Source organism: Bombina bombina, chromosome 3 (genome assembly GCF_027579735.1).
Source record: "Bombina bombina isolate aBomBom1 chromosome 3, aBomBom1.pri, whole genome shotgun sequence".
Lineage (NCBI taxonomy): Eukaryota > Metazoa > Chordata > Amphibia > Anura > Bombinatoridae > Bombina > Bombina bombina.
Window position 1 is genome coordinate 529,570,885 of NC_069501.1, and position 23,024 is coordinate 529,593,908.

At 37.6% G+C, this 23,024-nt stretch overlaps 1 protein-coding gene across 1 annotated transcript in view; it reads left to right on the forward strand.

Moving 5' to 3' along the window:
- LOC128653587 (mucin-2-like) overlaps positions 1–23,024 on the forward strand; it is a 44,825-nt gene that overhangs the window by 1,479 nt on the left and 20,322 nt on the right. The window contains exons 2-3 of the mRNA XM_053706966.1: positions 8,427–9,119; positions 11,261–12,011. Coding sequence (XP_053562941.1) covers positions 8,427–9,119; positions 11,261–12,011 — 1,444 coding nt within the window. The remainder of the gene's footprint in view (positions 1–8,426; positions 9,120–11,260; positions 12,012–23,024) is intronic.

Here is a 23,024-nt window from a genome sequence, read left to right on the forward strand (position 1 = left end):
TAGTGGCTTAACACATAGCTGAAGGTCCCAAGAGTTAAACACATAGCATTACTCCATCGCTAGTGTTAAAATTACATGCTCTAACTGATTAACAATGTCAAGGGTTAAAAACATAGGGGTTGATTAAAATCCTTTAGAAACAAATGTGCTTCTACAGAAAACCACCATTAACGTCTACGTGGATGTTTGTAGATAAATAGTTTGATAAACTCTTCTAAAATATTGTGATCAACCCATAGTTATATGCAAGCACCAATACAATAATAAAATGCTCTAACAGAGAGCATTTTATTTTGACACTTGGAAGTCCATTTAAATAAGTGTTGATGATACCTAATGATAATTTCTGCCAATCAGATTTTTACTTTTTAAATTTTAGATTATATTTAAATAGCTACTGCATAGTTAAAAAAAAAATAATACATAAAGCATTTCCAATCTTTGTGTAATTCTGTTCACTAAAATGATTAAGAACATTAAAATTTTGCATTCACAGCTGTGCTATTTTATTCAAAAGACCAATTCAGGAGACATTAGGGAAATTAGGCATAAATTAAAATAGGGAGGGGGGTTGGAAACAGTATTTTATTCTAACCAATACATTTCTTGAGCTACAGCTGCTGATCCAATCAGTATCGCTAGTTACACAGCTGGGTTGTGCGACTAGCACGGCTAGTCCCTAGCAACACTTTTTATTATTTGTTTAACCCCTTTCCGGGGGGTTAAACACTTACAGTAGGCACATTTAAGACTAGTGACCTTGCACCTCTAACATATTAGAGCATGACATTTTTCGATTAAAATTTCCCTTTAAATTCATATTCCCAAATATACTGCATTATATATAATACTAAACAGACTGTGTAAAGTGGATAAACTCTTGTTACAATGTGTTTTGTAACATACTATTCACAGAGTTAGTGCAAAGCACCTCTGAATTTACAAGCCCAAAAACCCTGTAGCCAACCCTACTAGTCAGATGCACAAATCAAACCACAGATTATACTACTGTACCTGCAGTCATTCTCAGTAGACCTCATATCAGACCCATTGCCCTGCAGCCACATACCCACATAAGTCATCAAATCAGAACCCTAGCCCTGCAGCCCCTCTTTTTTCTCCATACTCACATCATATCTTAGACAGTGCTTGGTCCTGCAGCTGCTCTGCCAGTATCAGAACCTTGGCCTCTCAGCCTATCCACATCAGACTTTAAGTAGATGCCGGGGCAGCAGCCATTTTGTCAGTCCCATATGCACATAAAGGTTATGCCAAGTTTGAGAGTCTTACGAAGTCGAACAAACCATTTTCTGAATAGTTTTTTCCCCAGGCTTAAAAATAGCAAGCAACAAATTTTATTTCACTTTTGTTACGATAAATTGCACTTTAGTCACTCTTTTTGGTAATATATTTGATGATTAGATTTTTACACTGCTGATTGTATTTGTTTGTTCATTGTCACCTGATACCTTTTGCACCAAGAATTCCTTGTATATTTTTTTTCTATACTTGGCAAATAAATGATTCTATTCAACCAAAACCAGCCTATAACCACATCAAACCTTAAATCAGACAGTGAACCTATATCAACCCCATACCCACATCAAACCTCAAATGATATTCTGACCCTGCAGCTCTTCTGTTATCCCTGTATGAAAATTAGACCTTGAATCAGACCCTGACACAACATTTGATATGTCAACCGCATACCCATAATTAAACCGCAAATCAAACCTTGACCATATAGCTGCCCAGTTTATCCTATGTCCACCTTTAATTCAGATTTAAGACCCTGGCTCTGTTAGTCTCATAGTGAGAAAGTGTGGGATCCCAGGCGCCTACCCTAAGGAGGCTAAGGTGTAAGAAACCAGAGAGTAGCTTAAAACTAATTTAATAAATCTTCACAAAAATCAATTAAAAACATGCATGAATACAGTTGAGTAAAGAGCAATAAATATAAAAATAATAACACAATATATGTACTTCATGGATCCATGAGCAAAGGATAAAAGCTAAAACAAATGGATAGTAATGAACGATGGTACAAATGATCAGACAATAAAATCAATAAGATAAAACAATGTTGGGGAATAAATAAATCCAATTGAATAAAAACAATAATGGCAGTCCTAAATAGTCAATGGTAGATGTAGAAAAAGAAAAAGTCCATAAAAAATCCAAAAAGTGAAAGTAATAAAAACAACGGGTGTTGGTGAAATCCTGTAATAGACGGATAAAGTGCAAATCCAATTGAAAATTTGATGTAATCCGATTCTAAAAGAAATTTAAATCCAAATAAGTGACGAAAGTCGTGAAAAAAATATAATAAATGGCAATCAAAAATGACGAAGTTAGTGGCAATCAAAAAAGCAAAGTGTGTGGTGTTCAAAAAAAGTGATAGTAAATCTGCAATCTTCAAATACAGTGCCAACAAATACTGGAAAAGTGATCCAAAATGAAAATAAATAAAAAGAAGCAGACGATCCACCTATGGAAAGAAACAAAACAAATATAGTGTAGAATGTCCTAAAAAAAATGGCAATAATGAAATAAGGCTTACCAGTGCTGGTCTACGCGTGCTAGGCCTTTCTCAAGACTTCTTAAAAAAAAAGGCCTAGCACGGGCCGAAACGCATAGACCAACACTGGTAAGCCTTATTTCATTATTGCCATTTTTTAGGACATTCTACACTATATTTGTTTTGTTTCTTTCTTTCACGACTTTCGTCACTTATTTGGATTTAAATTTCTTTTAGAATCGGATTACATCAAATTTTCAATTGGATTTGCACTTTATCCGTCTATTACAGGATTTCACCAACACCCGTTGTTTTTATTACTTTCACTTTTTGGATTTTTTATGGACCTTTTCTTTTTCTACATCTACCATTGACTATTTAGGACTGCCATTATTGTTTTTATTCAATTGGATTTATTTATTCCCCAACATTGTTTTATCTTATTGATTTTATTGTCTGATCATTTGTACCATTGTTCATTACTATCCATTTGTTTTAGCTTTTATCCTTTGCTCATGGATCCATGAAGTACATATATTGGGGGGTAGTTATCAACGTGTCTACTTTTCCTGCCTTCGCCGGCCCAATACGCCCGCCTAAGCTCGCCTCACATCGCCGCCGCGGACCTGCAAAAATTTGCCTAAGTTATCAAAAAAGCTGTCAAAAAGCCGCGCACCAAGTATGGGGCGATGAGCAGTGGACTGTGAGAGTTATCACTCATGCGATCTTGCTGCTCTTCGGCTTTTTTACAGCTTTCTTGCTAGCCTGTCACTAAGCACTCACACTAACTACACTGTTCTACCCCCTATACCGGCGCCCCCGGAGACCCCCGCAACTAAATAAAGTTAGTAACCCCTAAACAGCCGCTCCTAGACCCCGCCGCAACTCTTATAAATGTATTAACCCCTAAACCGCCGCTCCCGGACACCGCCGCAACCTACATTATACCTAGTAACCCCTATCCTGCCCCCCCTATACCGTCGCCCTCTATAATAAAGTTATTAACCCCTATCCTGCTGATCCCGCACCTCACCGCAACGAAATAAATAGTTTAACCCCTAAACCGCCGCTCCCTGACCCCGCCGCAACCTATATTACATTTATTAACCCCTATCCTGCCCCCCCTACACCGTCGCCACCTATAAGAAATTTATTAACCCTTATCCTGCCCCCCACTACACTGCCGCCACTGTAATAAAATTATTAACCCCTAAACCTAAGTCTAACACTAACCCTAACACCCCCCTAACTTAAATATTAATTAAATACATCTAAATAATATTTCTATTATGAACTAAATTAATCCTATTTAAAACTAAATACTTACCTTTAAAATAAACCCTAATATAGCTACAATATAAATAATAATTATATTGTAGCTATCTTAGGATTTATTTTTATTTTACAGGCAAATTTCAATTTATTTTAACTAGGTACAATAGCTATTAAATAGTTATTAACTATTTAATAGCTTACCTAGCTAAAATAAAGAGAAATTTACCTGTAAAATAAAAACTAACCTAAGTTACAATTACACCTAACACTACACTATACTTTAATAAATTATTCTTATTTAAAACTAAATACTTTCCTGTAAAATAAACCCTAAGATAGCTACAATATAATTAATAATTACATTGTAGCTATCTTAGGATTTATATTTATTTTACAGGTAACTTTGTATTTATTTTAGCTAGTTAGAATACTTATTAAATAGTTATTAACTATTTAATAACTACCTAGCTAAAATAAATACAAAATTACCTGTAAAATAAATCCTAACCTAAGTTACAATTAAACCTAACACTACACTATCATTACATTAATTAAATAAATTAACTACAAATAACTACAATTAAATACAATTACATAAACTAACTAAAGTACAAAAAATAAAAAAGCTAAGTTACAAAAAATAAAAAAAATAAGTTACAAACATGTTAAAAATATTACAACAATTTTAAGCTACTTACACCTAATCTAAGCCCCCTAATAAAATAACAAAGCCCCCCAAAATAAAAAAATGCCCTACCCTATTCTAAATTAAAAAAGTTCAAAGCTCTTTTACCTTACCAGCCCTTAAAAGGGCCTTTCGTGGGGCATGCCCCAAAAAATTCAGCTCTTTTGCCTGTAAAAGAAAAATACAACCCCCCCCCCAACATTAAAACCCACCACCCACATACCCCTAATCTAACCCAAACCCCCCTTAAAAAAACCTAACACTAATCCCCTGAAGGTCATCCTACCTTGAGTCGTCTTCACTCAGCCGAGCAGCGATGGAACCGAAGAGGAGATCCGGAGCGGCAGAAGTTATCCTCCAAGGGGCGCTGAAGAAATCTTCCATCCGATGAAGTGATCCTCCAAGCGGCGATGAAGAAGTCTTCCATCCGATGAAGTGATCCTCCAAGCGGCGCTGAAGAAGTCTTCGATCCGGGCGATGTCATCTTCCAAGCGGGGTCTTCAATCTTCTTCTTCAGGATCCATCTTCATTCCGCCGACGCGGAACATCCTTCTTTCCCGACGGACTACCGACGAATGAAGGCTCCTTTAAGGGACGTCATCCAAGATGGCGTCCCTTCAATTCCGATTGGCTGATAGGATTCTATCAGCCAATCGGAATTAAGGTAGGAAAAATATGATTGGCTGATTCAATCAGCCAATCGGATTGAAGTTCAATCCGATTGGCTGATCCAATCAGCCAATCATATTTTTCCTACCTTAATTCCGATTGGCTGATAGAATCCTATCAGCCAATCGGAATTGAAGGGACGCCATCTTGGATGACGTCCCTTAAAGGAGCCTTCATTCGTCGGTAGTCCGTCGGGAAAGAAGGATGTTCCGCGTCGGCGGAATGAAGATGGATCCTGAAGAAGAAGATTGAAGACCGCGCTTGGAAGATGACATCGCCCGGATCGAAGACTTCAGCGCCGCTTGGAGGATCACTTCATCGGATGGAAGACTTCTTCAGCGCCGCTTGGAGGATCACTTCATCGGATGGAAGATTTCTTCAGCGCCCCTTGGATGATGACTTCTGCCGCTCCGGATCTCCTCTTCAGTTCCATCGGTGGCTCGGCTGAGTGAAGACGACTAAAGGTAGGATGATCTTCAGGGAGGTAGTGTTAGCTTTTTTTAAGGGGGGTTTGGGTTAGATTAGGGGTATGTGGGTGGTGGGTTTTAATGTTGGGGGGGTTGTATTTTTCTTTTACAGGCAAAAGAACTGAATTCTTTGGGGCATGCCCCACGAAAGGCCCTTTTAAGGGCTGGTAAGGTAAAAGAGCTTTGAACTTTTTTAATTTAGAATAGGGTAGGGCATTTTTTATTTTGGGGGGCTTTGTTATTTTATTAGGGGGCTTAGATTAGGTGTAAGTAGCTTAAAATTGTTGTAATATTTTTTAAATGTTTGTAACTTATTTTTTTTATTTTTTGTAACTTAGCTTTTTTATTTTTTTGTACTTTAGTTAGTTTATGTAATTGTATTTAATTGTAGTTATTTGTAGTTAATTTATTTAATTAATGTAATGATAGTGTAGTGTTAGGTTTAATTGTAACTTAGGTTAGGATTTATTTTACAGGTAATTTTGTATTTCTTTTAGCTAGGTAGTTATTAAATAGTAACTATTCTAACTAGCTAAAATAAATACAAAGTTACCTGTAAAATAAATATAATTCCTAAAATAGCTACAATGTAATTATTAATTACATTGTAGCTATCTTAGGGTTTATTTTACAGGTAAGTATTTAGTTTTAAATAGGAATCATTTATTAAAGTATAGTGTAGTGTTAGGTGTAATTGTAACTTAGGTTAGTTTTTATTTTACAGGTAAATTTCTCTTTATTTTAGCTAGGTAGCTATTAAATAGTTAATAACTATTTAATAGCTATTGTACCTAGTTAAAATAAATTGAAATTTGCCTGTAAAATAAAAATAAATCCTAAGATAGCTACAATATAATTATTATTTATATTGTAGCTATATTAGGGTTTATTTTAAAGGTAAGTATTTAGTTTTAAATAGGATTAATTTAGTTCATAATAGAAATATTATTTAGATTTATTTAATTAATATTTAAGTAAGGGGGTGTTAGGGTTAGTGTTAGACTTAGGTTTAGGGGTTAATAATTTTATTACAGTGGCGGCGGTGTAGTGGGGGGCAGGATAGGGGTTAATAAATTTATTATAGTGGCAACGGTGTAGGGGGGCAGGATAGGGGTTAATAAATTTAATATAGGTTGCGGCGGGGTCAGGGAGCGGCGGTTTAGGGGTTAATACATATATTATAGTTGCGGCGGGGTCAGGGAGCGGCGGTTTAGGGGTTAACATGTTTATTATAGCTTGCGGTGGGCTCCGGGAGCAGCGGTTTAGGGGGTAAACACTTTATTTACTTGCGGCGGTGTAGGGGAGACAGATTAGGGGTGTTTAGACTCGGGGTACATGTTAGGGTGTTAGGTGCAGACATCTCCCATAGGAATCAATGGGATGTCTGGCAGCAGCGAACATGAACTTTCGCTATGGTCAGACTCCCATTGATTCCTATGGGATCCGCCACCTCCAGGGCGGCGGATTGAAAACCAGGTACGCTGGGCCATAAAAGTGCCGAGCGTACCTGCTAGTTTTTTGATAACTAGCAAAAGTAGTCAGATTGTGCTGCACTTGTGTGCGGAACATCTGGTTTGACGTAAGAATCGATCTGTGTCGGACTGAGTCCAGCGAATCGAAGCTTACGTCACAAAATTCTAGTTTTGCCGGTATCTAGGGCTTGATAACTAAGGCGAATCAGCCTCGCCACAAATACGCTGCGGAATTCCAGCGTATTTGAGGTTGACGGCTTGATAACTACCCCCCATTGTGTTATTATTTTTATATTTATTGTTCTTTACTCAACTGTATTCATGCATGTTTTTAATTGATTTTTGTGAAGATTTATTAAATTAGTTTTAAGCTACTGGTTTCTTACACCTTAGCCTCCTTAGGGTAGGCGCCTGGGATCCCACACTTTCTCACTCTGTTTATTCTGGGTAACAGCTAGGAGTCACCCGCCCCCAGGCTTTAAGGTTCTCATCTGGCGCTTAGGCCAACCCATAGATCTGTTAGTCTCATACCCACATCAAGCCTCAGATTTGAGTCTGGTATTGCTGCTGGTCTGTTAGTCCCTAACGTACTTCAGATTGCCAGTCATGGTTCTACAGCACTACTTCTAGTGCTCCATTGGTCTAAAAAAAAAGCACATCACAACACTGCATCTTGTCACTTCCCTTAGGCCGCCTGTGCTGCTACTTTGAGCACAATGTACTGAGCTAAGGCTCCACATAAGTGAGGCCCTAGGTAATCACCTACTAAATCTAATGGTGATTTGGTGACTCTGTGTAATGAGAGTTTTATTGATTTATGGAAACTACTAAGGAGTTGATTTATCAAGTGTCGGGGGGACATGATCCATTGTAGGATGAGTTAAGGAGCGGCGGTATTAAGACCGCTGCTTCTTAACTTTTGTTTCCGGCGAGCCTAAAGTAAACAGCTGTACTCATAAAAAAAGAAAACCTAAAAACACTCAAGTTCAGTTTGAATATATTCAAAAATATTGTGCAAAAATGTCTGTTTTAAATGTTTGGCTACCTAGCTCAGAAACTATCAAATAGACATGTTTTTCAGTGTGCCTTGCTTAAAGGTTACAGATAGTGACAGTAGTAATAAATATTAACATTTCCTGGAGGTGAGGGCTGATATACAAATATATGATAGATAGATAGATAGATAGATAGATAGATAGATAGATAGATAGATAGATACATTTCAAGTTGATTTCTGTATCTGCTATTTTACATTAATAATATTAATATAATTTAAAATATCTAAGTAAGGTAAACATATTTCTCTTACAATTATTTATCTGTCTATTCTTTTCTCTCAGATGCCAAAGACTGTAGTGACTGCAGTAAAACCTATCGTCTCTGTGAACAATTTGATGGCTATGTGAAATGTTCTTGTGATTATGGATCTATTGGAGACGGGTTTAACTGCACACAGTACGTGTTATGTGATACAAATCCTTGCTGCCCCACTGGGTACATTTTTGACTCACTCAAATGTGTTAATATTAATGAATGCAAAGACCCATCTGCATATAGATGTGAGCCAGCAAGTTGCACAGATAAGAATGGTACTTACTTGTGTTCTAGCAAAATAATCAAGACATGTGGTGTTTCCACCTGCTCCTCTAATGATGACTGTGTGAGTACCAATGGTACTTTGACATGTGTTGACCCATGTGCAATTGCCAAGGAGATTGATGGAGCAAGTAGACTATACACAATAAAATCTAATGGCAGATTTCCCACTGATCGCTACAAGTTTGGGTGGTTCAGATTCAGCCCAGGATATCAGATGAAGGTAGGATGTGTTGGCCCTTTGAAGTGTGGCTCTCGGGAACCGTTTACTCTGAGCAAGAACCACCCAGAAATTGGAGCAGGAATTCAGCTGGTGCCAATCGTTAATAACGATTTAACAGCTTGCACAACTGGAGCATCCATCCCTGTAAAGGCCTGTGATGGATACTACGTGTACAAGTTCTCTGGAACCTTAAAATTTGATGTATATTGCTCAGGTGAGTAGTTATTTTTCAAAACTTTTCCAACTTTAATAAAACAACTCTTGCTAATCATTCCTTTAATACAGCTATATCCAAGGGTGGAGGATCGTTCACTGATAAATCCCTTATTGCTGGTGAAAAGACAACAATAATTTTGTGTTTTACATTCTTACCAAAAACTTTGAAAAGTGTGTGGATTGATATCAGAATTAAGTAGTCCTCATAACATTAACATTCACTTAAAAGTTCCCAGGTTGGAGCAAAGAAATAAAATACTCATAATAATATCATTAGTAGGGATGGGCAAATGTGTTTATATTTGAATTTGAATGTTAGAACGAATGTTATTGTAGAAATTCAATTTACATAATAGAATGTTGATAAGAACGCATATTCTTAAAAATTCGATTTTTCAAACATTATTTACAGTTTTTTCATGTCACATTTCAATTCGAATGTCACATTCGAATACGAATATTACATTTATAAAACACAATTGTAGACTAGAAACACTATTTCAAATTCGAATGTCACATTCAAATCGAATATCACATTCAAATTTGAATATTACATTTATAAAACACAGTACAGTATTAGACTAGAAATACTATTTCGAATTTGAATGTCACATTCAAATCGAATATCACATTCGAATCGAATATCACATTTATTAAACACAGTTGTAAACTAGAAATACTATTTCGAATTCGAATGTCACATTACATTACATTTAAAACACAGTATTAGACTAGAAATACTATTTCAAATTCGAATGTGACATTTGAATGTAGCATTCAAATTCGAATATTACATTTATTAAACACAGTTATAGACTAGAAATACTATTTTGAATTTGAATGTCACATTCGAATTCGAATATTACATTTTGAAATTGAATGAATACATAGCTAAACATTCTAGTATTCTAACGAATATTTTCAAATTTTATTGAAAAATTCAAAGACGGAAATTTGAAAATAGAATGTTAGAATGTTATATAAACATTCGAAATTTGATTTGAACTAACAAATGTATAAAAATTTGTTTTAAATTTCGAATTTTTAGAAACATTCGCCCATCCCTAATCATTAGCAACATGCACAGCAGAATATTTAAGTATGAGGACCAAAATTACAATGGAGGAGTATTTCTACTCCCTTGTGCCCTTTCTTTGGACACATATGCCTTATAGATTAACAATTTACTTACAGGGGAAAAAATAAATAAAAAGTCCAACTTCAAAAAATAAAAATAAGATTCTGTGTTTTAAATATGTATTTTATAAACAGCAAAAATTAAATAATCAGCAGGGATAGGCACAGACCAAGGCTGTGGCGGACATTTTCCAAAGTACAGACATTAGTGAAGGACACCAAGGTACATTTCAAATTAAAAACCTAAAAAAACACTCTCTTTACAGTGGATACATGGTGGAATAGCCATCCAGCAAAAGTGGTAGAGACAGTGAAGTAGTTTAAATATGAATGGGATAGGCATAAGGTTAGGCTAGGTATAAGATAAGGCCAGGAACTAATGAAAGTATTCAGAAAATTGGGCAGACTAGATAGGCTGAATGGTTTCTATCTGCTATCATATTCTATGTTTCTATAAGTCAGGAGAGCGCTACTTTGCTGTGAAATGGGCTGCACGTTGGACTCCCCTGGTCTAGTTCCACAAGTACAAATTAGTCATCTAAATAAACAAGTTTAAAATAACATTTATATAAAGACTGCTTGTGGTATTACCTTTTTATTTTTTTATTTTTTTGTTAAATTGAGAGTCTGCAACTCATGACCAAACCCACCCACCTTGATGTTAATTGCATGATCATCATGGTTAGTTACTTACTGGGTTGCGTAAGGTTTGTCTAAGGGACTGCAGTAAGATATGATGTCCCAAATGTACTGTCACAATATTATTTACTGCTGTGGTGATATACATATTTCCTTATAGCAATATAAAGCAGAGTGTAATATGATGCAATTAAATAGTATATGCAAAAAATTATTTTGACAGCTAAATGAGGTGGTTAGAGATATTCAGTATTTGACATTGTCAACTGATAATCATGGTAAGATGTATTGATATGGCTGACAGATATTGTCACTTGATCTAATGAAAGCAATCCTTTAAAATTGTTTATCTTCTCATTTTAGAAGCATTTATTCCACCAACTACAAAAACCACAACTATTGCAACCACAACTACAGAACATTCAACAGATACAACTTCTACTCAACAAATCACATCTGAGTCCACAACAACCCCCGAGCCTGTAACCAGTAAAGAACCAACTACTAAGCCCGCGACTAAAGAACCAACTACTAGGCATACGACTAAAGAACCAACTACTGAGCCTACTACTAAAGAAACAACTACTGAGCCTACAACTAAAGAACCAACTACTGAGCCTACTACTAAAGAACCAACTACTGAGCCTACAACAACTAAAGAACCAACTACTGAGCCTACTACTAAAAAACTAACTACTGTGCCTACAACAACTAAAGAGCCACCTACTGAGGCTAGAACAACTGAAGAGCCACCTACTGAGCCTACAACCACAGTAAAACCAGTTACTGAGTCTTCAACAACTGGAGAACCAACCATTGCTCCTACAACACCAGAAGAATCAACTGCTGAGCCTACATCTACATATTCTTCTACTTCTTCACCTCCAAAACCTATTGAAAGAATTAAATTAAAGATTTCAATATTCAATGACTTGGAGCTAACCAACCTTCTCTATAGTAACCATAAAATATCCACAAATACCCCATTGCATGTGGTTCTGGAGGCTCAGGGTCTTGAAGGAGGCGAACACATTCTGCTTGTCAGTTCATTCTTTGTGAGTAAAAGTAACAATTCTTCTGGAACAGATTTCATCAACGAACTCATCAGTGGAGGGTGAGTACGTGAGAACAAGAGCAAATGCATAATGTTGGCTGAAATGGTTTATACAATTACGGCTAGATTTAGAGTTTTGTCGGTAAGGACCCGCGTAGCTAACGCCGGCTTTTTTCTGGCCGCACCATAAAAATAACTCTGGTATTGAGAGTCCACATAAAGGCTGCGTTAGGCTCCAAAAAAGGAGCGTAGAGCATATTTAACGCAGCTTCAACTCTCGATACCAGAGTTGCTTACGGACGCGGCCAGCCTCAAAAACATGTTCGTGCACGATTCCCCCATAGGAAACAATGGGGCTGTTTGAGCTGAAAAAAAACCTAACACCTGCAAAAAAGCCGCGTTCAGCTCCTAACGCAGCCCCATTGTTTGCTATGCGGAAACACTTCCTACGTCTGCACCTAACACCCTAACATGTACCCCGAGTCTAAACACCCCTAACCTTACACTTATTAACCCCTAATCTGCCGCCCCCGCTATCGCTGACCCCTGCATATTATTATTAACCCCTAATCTGCCGCTCCGTAAACCGCCGCTACTTACATTATCCCTATGTACCCCTAATCTGCTGCCCCTAACACCGCCGACCCCTATATTATATTTATTAACCCCTAATCTGCCCCCCACAACGTCGCCTCCACCTGCCTACACTTATTAACCCCTAATCTGCCGACCGGACCTGAGCGCTACTATAATAAAGTTATTAACCCCTAATCCGCCTAACTAACCCTATAATAAATAGTATTAACCCCTAATCTGCCCTCCCTAACATCGCCGACACCTAACTTCAATTATTAACCCCTAATCTGCCGACTGGAGCTCACCGCTATTCTAATAAATGTATTAACCCCTAAAGCTAAGTCTAACCCTAACACTTTCACCCCCCTAAGTTAATTTACATCTAACGAAATTAATTATCTCTTATTAAATAAAGTATTCCTATTTAAAGCTAAATACTTACCTGTAAAATAAATCCTAATATAGCTACACTATAAATTATAATTATATTATAGCTATTTTAGGATTAATATTTATTTTACAGGTAACTTTGTAATTATTTTAACCAGGTACAATAGCTATTAAATAGTTAATAACTATTTAATAGTTACCTAGTTAAAATAATAAAATTACCTGTAAAATAAATCCTAACCTAAGTTACAATTAAACCTAACACTACACTATCATTAAATTAATTAAATAAAATATCTACAATTACCTACAATTAAACCTAACACTACACTATCAATACATTAATTAAATACAATATCTACAAATAACTACAATGAAATAAACTAACTAAAGTACAAAAAATAAAAAAGAACTAAGTTACAAAAAATACATTTTTTTTTACAAACATAAGGAAAATCTTACAACAATTTTAAACTAATTACACCTACTCTAAGCCCCCTAATAAAATAACAAAGCCCCCCAAAATAAAAAATGTCCTACCCTATTCTAAATTACTAAAGTTCAAAGCTCTTTTACCTTACCAGCCCTGAACAGGGCCCTTTGCGGGGCATGCCCCAAGAAGTTCAGCTCTTTTGCCTGTAAAAAAAAACATACAATACCCCCCCCAACATTACAACCCACCACCCACATACCCCTAATCTAACCCAAACCCCCCTTAAATAAACCTAACACTAAGCCCCTGAAGATCATCCTACCTTGTCTTCACCATACCAGGTTCACCGATCCGTCCTGGCTCCAAAATCTTCATCCAACCCAAGCGGGGGCTGGCGATCCATCTTCCGGCGGCTGAAGAGGTCCAGAAGAGGCTCCAAAGTCTTCATCCTATCCGGGAAGAAGAGTAGATCCGGACCGGCAACCATCATCTTCCAAGCGGCATCTTCTATCTTCATCCGATGAGGACCGGCTCCATCTTGAAGACCTCCACCGCGGACCCATCTTCATCCGGCGACGTCCAACTGAAGAATGACGGTTCCTTTAAGGGATGTCATCCAAGATGGCGTCCCTCGAATTCCGATTGGCTGATAGGATTCTATCAGCCAATCGGAATTAAGGTAGGAATATTCTGATTGGCTGATGGAATCAGCCAATCAGAATCAAGTTCAATCCGATTGGCTGATCCAATCAGCCAATCAGATTGAGCTCGCATTCTATTGTTCCGATCAGCCAATAGAATGCGAGCTCAATCTGATTGGCTGATTGGATCAGCCAATCGGATTGATCTTGATTCTGATTGGCTGATTCCATCAGCCAATCCGAATATTCCTACCTTAATTCCGATTGGCTGATAGAATCCTATCAGCCAATCGGAATTCGAGGGACGCCATCTTGGATGACGTCCCTTAAAGGAACCGTCATTCTTCAGTTGGACGTCGCCGAATGAAGATGGGTCCGCGGTGGAGGTCTTCAGGATGGAGCCGGTCCTCATCGGATGAGGATAGAAGATGCCGCTTGGAAGATGATGGTTGCCGGTCCGGATCTACTCTTCTTCCCGGATAGGATGAAGACTTTGGAGCCTCTTCTGGACCTCTTCAGCCGCCGGAAGATGGATCGCCAGCCCCCGCTTGGGTTGGATGAAGATTTTGGAGCCAGGACGGATCAGTGAACCTGGTATGGTGAAGACAAGGTAGGATGATCTTCAGGGGCTTAGTGTTAGGTTTATTTAAGGGGGGTTTGGGTTAGATTAGGGGTATGTGGGTGGTGGGTTGTAATGTTGGGAGGGGGTATTGTATGTTTTTTTTTACAGGCAAAAGAGCTGAACTTCTTGGGGCATGCCAAGCAAAGGGCCCTGTTCAGGGCTGGTAAGGTAAAATAGCTTTGAACTTTAGTAATTTAGAATAGGGTAGGGCATTTTTTATTTTGGGGGGCTTTGTTATTTTATTAGGGGACTTAGAGTAGGTGTAATTAGTTTAAAATTGTTGTAAGATTTTCCTTATGTTTGTAAAAAAAAAAAATATTTTTTGTAACAGTTCTTTTTTATTTTTTGTACTTTAGTTAGTTTATTTCATTGTAGTTATTTGTAGATATTGTATTTAATTAATGTATTGATAGTGTAGTGTTAGGTTTAATTGTAGGTAATTGTAGATATTTTATTTAATTAATTTAATGATAGTGTATGTTAGGTTTAATTGTAACTTAGGTTAGGATTTATTTTACAGGTAAATTTTTAATTATTTTAACTATTTTAGCTATTAAATAGTTCTTAACTATTTAATAGCTATTGTACCTGGTTAAAATAAATACAAAGTTACCTGTAAAATAAATATTAATCCTAAAATAGCTATAATATAATTATAATTTATGTTGTAGCTATATTAGGATTTATTTTACAGGTAAGTATTTAGCTTTAAATAGGAATAATTTATTTAATAAGAGTGAATTAATTTTGTTATATTAAAATTATATTTAACTTAGGGGGGTGTTAGTGTTAGGGTTAGACTTAGCTTTAGGGGTTAATACATTTATTAGAATAGCGGCGAGATTCGGTCGGCAGATTAGGGGTTAATAATTGAAGTTAGGTGTCGGCGATGTTAGGGAGGGCAGGTTAGGGGTTAATAAATATAATATAGGGGTCGGCGGTGTTAGGGGCAGCAGATTAGGGGTACATAGCTATAATGTAGCTGGCGGCTCTTTGCGGTCAGCAGATTAAGGGTTAATTATTGTAGGTAGGTGGCGGCGACGTTGTGGGGGGCAGGTTAGGGGTTAATAAATATAATATAGGGGTCGGCGATGTTAGGGCAGCAGATTAGGGGTACATAGGGATAATGTAGCTGGCGGCGGCGTGCGGACAGCAGATTAGGGGTTAATAAGTGTAGGTAGCTGGCGGTGACGTTGTGGGGGGCAGATTAGGTGTTAATAAATATAATTATACAAAAGTCAAACAGAGAGAATGTAATCACAACATATAATGCTGTTGTGAAGAAAGCAAGGGATAAAACAAGGCACACAGAATTTGGTAAATAAACAAATTTATTAATTCCTATTTAAATCCCAGACCACATGTATGTGGATCACAAAAATGACAAGGTCAATCAAAATCTAAAAGTGAGCATTCTTAACTAAAAAGGCAAATTTTCAAAGACTAAATGCTACTTGAAAGGCCAGGAACCTCTAAGCATACGTATGCTAATTAACTAGGGGTTAGGCCTAACCTACCATCTGTTACATAGACAGATAACAAATTGTGAGCAAAAATCGTAAGCAAAAATCAAGCATAAACATAATGGTAACAAGTTGACTCATAGCAAAATCATTTTCGACAAACAGATCAGAGAAAATGAAAGGCAAATGTCTTATATAACGTCTGTAAAGCAGACTTAGATAACTGCGGCTGGAGGCACAAGTTCACTTTTTTTACTTTGCTGCCAAATTTGGATCTGTTGTTCCGATTCAAAGTAGATGCAGCGTTCAGCGCGTGTGACGTCACTTGCAGCCTGAGGTGTGGTTGTCAGCCTGCTGGTAATAGGTTTTATTGTGAGGTGTGTCCCAACTTCCGAGAATCTGTCCACTGGATTGGCCAGTTGTACAAGGTGAAAGAAACCAGGCTTCCACCAATGTTATGTAGCCAAGCACATACCAGGATGCACCGTATACTCAGAAAAGTATAGTTAAACAGCCACACACAAATCCACACGATTTCTCAGCAAAGGGTCTCTTATTCTTATACACCTTCAGATAGATGTTACACGCTCAGTCCAGCGCAAGATAGGAATCCACATTCTCCAGTAACCAGCCGCTTTAACATACACGCTCTTTCTCAGCATGCAGCATCAGATAGAAAAGAACAGGCAATATTGAGTCAGTTCCAAAGTAGAAATACACTTGTACCAAAATGTCTTTTCTTTGTTTTCTTTGAAAAAATGCACATAAGAGAGACAGGAGGTCGGCGGTGTTAGGGGCAGCAGATTAGGGGTACATAAGGATAACGTAGGTGGCGGTCGGCAGATTAGGGGTTAAAAAAATTTAATCGAGTTGCAGTGATGTGGGGGGACCTCGGTTTAGGGGTACATAGGTAGTTTATGGGTGTTAGTGTACTTTAGAGTACAGTAGTTAAGAGCTTTATGAACCGGCGTTAGCCCAGAAAGCTCTTAACTACTGACTTTTTTCTGTGGCTGGAGTTTTGTCGTTAGATTTCTAATGCTCACTTCAGACACGACTCTAAATACCGGAGTTATAAAAATCCCATTGAAAAGATAGGATACGCAATTTACGTAAGGGGATCTGCGGTATGGAAAAGTTGCGGCTGAAAAGTGAGCGTTAGACCCTTTTTTGAGTGACTCCAAATACCGGAGGTAGCTTAAAACCAGCGTTAGGAGCCTCTAACGCTGGTTTTCATGGCTACCGCCAAACTCTAAATCTAGGCCTTAGTCTTTAGCACTACATAATATCGTATGACTGAAATGAACATCACTAATCATTATTTAAAAAATTATCATAGACATAATGCAATACAATATTAATTAAAATCAAAACTCCAATTGCAACTATTGAAGCTTAGAATATATAGTTTCTTTTTGCATTCTGAATCATGATAGAAACAAGTTTAAAAAAAATAGATAGGCATCCATTCCAAGAAAAGTAATCAAACAATGTAATGCTAGACTTGAAGAGTTAGCGGTCCATGATACATGGAGAACCTTATACCCAACGAGACGTGACTACACTTTCTTCTCACCCCCCCCACAACCTTTATACTAGAATTGATTACATTTTCACAGATCAGTCCACCTTGGCTTTGGTCACAAACACTCAAATACTTACTATGACATGGTCTGATCATGCTCCTGTGATTTGTAAACCATCCCTTCATCTGGAAATTCGACGACTTTATGCTAAATAACCCGGTAGTTAAGACCCAAATTGAGAACACACTTTACTTCCAACACAATACCCTTGATGAGTCACCTAGACACATAGTTTGGGAAGCGCACAAATGCGTACTTAGAGGCGAACTCATTAAACAAAAAGCCTACCTTTCTAAACCAGCAAGACTCAAATACACTTCTCTTCTATCTAGAATACATGAACTAGAGGTACGACATAAAAAAATCACCTACTGACACATCTCTTAAACTAGATCTTCAACAAACCAGAGAGGAAATTCAAAAGTTTCACTCCGTTGAACACCAAAAAACGGCATTAAAACTTCAACAGAAATATTTTGAATTTGGGGACAAGCCAGGTAGATTGTTAGCAAGGGCCTTAAAGAGGAAACAAATGAAATCCCACATACACTCCATAATTGATCAACATAATCACACATGCTCGGATAGTCCAGCTATTGCAGACGTACTAAAAACCTACTACAATAATTTGGATAATATAGGAGGCTCTATTGGGGACCAACAAACACGAGATAGTGACCCCTTTACACATGCAATAGACTCATATCTAGACTCGCTCACACTACCTTCTCTGTCGCAGGCAGAAGCTGAGGAACTAGACTCTCCCATTTCGGTTGACGAGGTGGCCCATATTATCAATGAGCTGCCGGCAGGCAAAAGCCCAGGTCCAGATGGGTTTAGTGTTAAATATTATAAAATGTTTATACATATTCTAATACCTCACCTAGCTGCACTATTCAACACAATAGGCGATAAACAAGAATTCCCTCCCTCGATGCTGTTGGCACACATCACCACGATCCCAAAACTTGGCAAACCAACAAACCGCCCTGAGAATTTTAGACCAATTTCGCTCCTCAATGTGGACTTAAAAATCTTTGCTAAAATTCTCTCGACTAGACTAAACAAACTCTAACCAAAATTAATATCTCCTGACCAAGTAGGCTTTGTCCCAGGCCGCGAGGCCAGGGAAAATACTATAAAAGCCGCCCTTCTGGTAAATTACGCACAATGCAATAAAATTCCCTCCATACTTGTATCCACAGATGCCGAGAAGGCCTTCGACAGGGTCAGTTGGGCTTTCCTCCGGGCTACCCTGTCGAAGATGAATTTATTACACCAATTTATAAGCCAAGTTTTTTCCCTCTATTCGGCACCCTTAGCGCAAATTAAAATAAACAACATTCTATCTGACCCCTTTCAAATCAGTAATGGGACCAGACAGGGGTGCCCTCTGTCACCATTGCTTTTTGCATTAACAATAGAAGTATTGGCACAGAGAATTAGGGATAACGGTAAAATTACCGTAATCAAAATTGGACATCAGGAGCACAAATTATCTCTGTACGCGGACGATATTCTGCTTTCTCTTACGAACCCACTGACTTCGCTCCCAGAATCTTTGAGAGAGTTCGAGGAATATGGTAGGGTGTCAAATTTCCACCTGAACCAAACCAAATCAGAGATATTAAATATAAACCTCCCTCAGCCTGAGTTATGTCAACTTGTGAGCTCCTGCACATTACGGTTACAAACACGCACACTAAAATATCTCGGGATTAATTTAACTCCGACCCCAGATTCTCTTTTTGAAGCCAACTACACACACTTACTCAAATCGATCACATGTGACTTGTCCTCGTGGAAAAATAAAAAAGTTTCCTGGTTAGGCAGAATTGGGATAGTCAAAATGAATATCCTCCCTCGGGTTTTATACTATTTGCAGACCCTCCCAATCCCCTTCCCTACAAATTACTTACAGAGAATGCAGAACATAATAGAGGAGTATATATGGGGGGGGGCAGACCAAGGGTGGCAAGAAGCACATTATATCAGAAAGGGGTGGACTAGGGGTCCCCAACTTATTGATTTATAGGAGAGCTGTAAACCTCCAACACCAAATAGAATTGGGCAACAACCGACCAGATAAAACTTGGGTTCAGGTGGGGAGGACAATACTAAGAACCCATAATGTGGGCTCTCTTGGGTGGGTCTCTCCCAAAACAAAACCTAAAATAGCTAACTCTTATCCACTTCTTAGAGAATTCTTTTCCCAATGGGATAGGATCCTGATAGAATCAACTCATGTCTCTTCAAACCCTTCCCCGTTGACATCCTCTGTTCAAAACCCAGACATACCATTCACGAATATACACATTCTGAACCTAAATAAAGCACACTTGGACCAAACATCTTATCATAGACTTTTCGTGAACGGGAAACTCAAAAACAGGGAGGATCTGGAGAACTCCGGCCTCCAAGTCTCCTGGTATTTCTACCTACAGTTACAACACTTTCTGTTTACATACACAAGAAGGTCCGACCTGACTAGACAATTAACTACACTCGAAACACTTTGTCTGTTACCAAAAGCACCGGGCCACCTCATCTCTATCATGTACCATCTGTTAGTAGCATATAAAGAAAAGCCCCTCCCATCTTACACTAGACAGTGGAACAGAGTATTAGATCCTCACCCCACAGACAAGGAATGGCAACGAATATTCTTAAAACATACAAAAGCCTCTGTTTCGGCAAAGATACTTGAGTCTAACTATAAATACCTATCCTGCTGGTACCTTACCCCCAGTAGAATAAAAAAGATATATAAACAGACGGATGGGAAGTGTTGGAGAGGATGTGGGGAACAGGGTACTCTCTCTCACATTTGGTGGAACTGTGGGTTAATACAGCCGTTCTGGCAGGGAGTTTGTGATGAGATAGACGCTAAACTACAAATCACAGTTAATAGAAAGCTTGATCTCCTACTCTTCCACGGCCTACCTAAACTAGCTGACAAATAAAAAAAAAAACTCTTGTTTATTATTCTTAACAGTGCCAAATCCCTCATTCCCAAACATTAGAAATCCACTACGGTACCCGTCCTTAGTGATTGGAAAAATCAGATAAATAGGCACCTCCAATTGGAACGCTTTATGTATCTGAGAGATGATAAAATTGAACTTCATGAATATATGCTGGAGCTCTGGGCCACTTCAAGCACATAAAATCCCCAAAAAATAGTTTCTTCGACAGGCAGATGATTGATTGTACGCCCCCCCCCCTTTTTTTTTTTTCCTACCTTTTTACCCTCATCTCCTGAACAACTACACCCTTTCCCCATTCTTAATCTCTTTCTCCTTCCTTTCTTCTCTTATATATGCTATCTACTCTATAGTGACAGTTTGAGGCACATCTGGGAGTCACCAGATATTTACAAATAGTCTGGAATTTCGATAGGATCTAAAATGTGAACGTCCATACGCACACACATGGATTGGTTAGTTAATTCTATTACTTTTAATTATGAATATGAAACAATGAATGTATTTACATCATTGATAAAGATGTGTTTTGAACTGTATTTATTCCTATATTCTGTAATTGGTGACTCAGTTACACTTATGTTTATACACTGTATTGTATATTAAGAGTTAATAAAAAATTTGAAAACTAAAAAAAAAAAAAAAAAAAATTAGATAAAAAAATGGTATATTATTATTATTATTATTATCGGTTATTTGTAGAGCACCAACAGATTCTGCAGCACTAGATTATAGTATAGATTGTTATAGTATAAATTATGTCACAATGCTTTGTTCAACCATAAATTTCATATAGGAGCATCAAGTCATATCCATAGTAAACACATATGTTTACCCAAGTAATAAAATGTTTCTATAATTTTATCCTCTAGAGCAGGGTCTCGTCAAACCACGGGTTGCGACCCATTACTGGGTCGCAACACCATGTTTACTGGGTCGCATAGGCATGCTTCTACATAGTGCTTTTTCAATTTACCATGTACTTGGCATCAAAATTATGTAGTCTAGGACCCTGTATGTGTATCACACAGCACAATGCAAATGCCGTCTGTGCACTGTGCTTAAAGGCTATTGTACAGTGTCAGCAAGAGTCAGACATAAGAAAAGCTCTCACAAAAGAAATGCACATAACGCTATTTGTAAAAAAACGTACTATTGCACGTTTGGTAAGAGAAGGAAGGAACCTTTGACACACTGAATAACCAATCAGATAATTACAATTACTCATTAGCGGGGAGGGTGCTAAGGGCTGTTTACTGATAAGAAGACCTGTACGGTAAACTGCAGTCTTAAACTACTAACAGTTTCTGGACCTTAGCACAGCTAATTTTTTTTCCATGGCTGGCTGCACTATCAGGTCTGTGTTCACTTATCTGCACAAAGAAGAACAGCACATGCATAACTCCTTGCTACCGGCAGCTCCTCCCCTTCTCTTTGTGCCAAGTTAACCAGACAGCCTTAGATGACTCAAATCCTCCTCACTGACTTCTGCCCCTTGATTCTAATAGTAGAAAAAAAAGGTCAGTAACTCTCACAGGCTTTACATTTGCTTAACCCCTTACTTAGCTAAACATTTTTGCAACTTTCCTATGCTTTTCTTAGAACTTTCTCAGATGTTGTAACATCACACACACAGAGGCACTAATATATAAATATAAGAGAGAGAGAGAGAGAGAGAGAGAGAGAGAGATAAGTGATATATATAAATATATGTATATATATATATGTGTGTGTGTGTATATATATATATATATATATATATATATATATGTAGGGTTACTTCTTTTGTTCCTTAGCTCTGCTCTGGCTGATAAGGGTGCGGCACATGTTTTCTTCAGGGCCCTGGGGTGACCACTGAAATCACACACACATGCAACTGAGTGTTTTCACAAAAGTCCCCTTTATTTGAAGAACACACAAAGAATTTATAGGAATGTATACGTCATACATGAGGTCACAGGAAATATATAAAAAAACGTAGTTAACTTCACATCTGCATAAGGGGCCCACAGGAAATAAGAATGTTGTTATAGCACATAACAGAATATGCCCATATAACCATTTGTAGAGAGGATGTTATATTAGAAACTATACAAAAAGAAACTTGTGGAATGCTGCATTATAAACATTTGATACAAGATTTAAAGTTACCCTCAATATGCTTAATATGTGAGATTCAAATTACCCATATAACATAATATATATATATATATACACATATATATACCCATCATTCCCCTCTTTGATCACATTGTGATCACATAACCTGTAATGTTCCTACAATATAAACTATCTGGGTCTACCTCTAATTAAATTTTGCAGTTGAACTTTTTCTGCATCTTGTATCATACCTTATATTTTCTTTCATAAGTACAAGACAT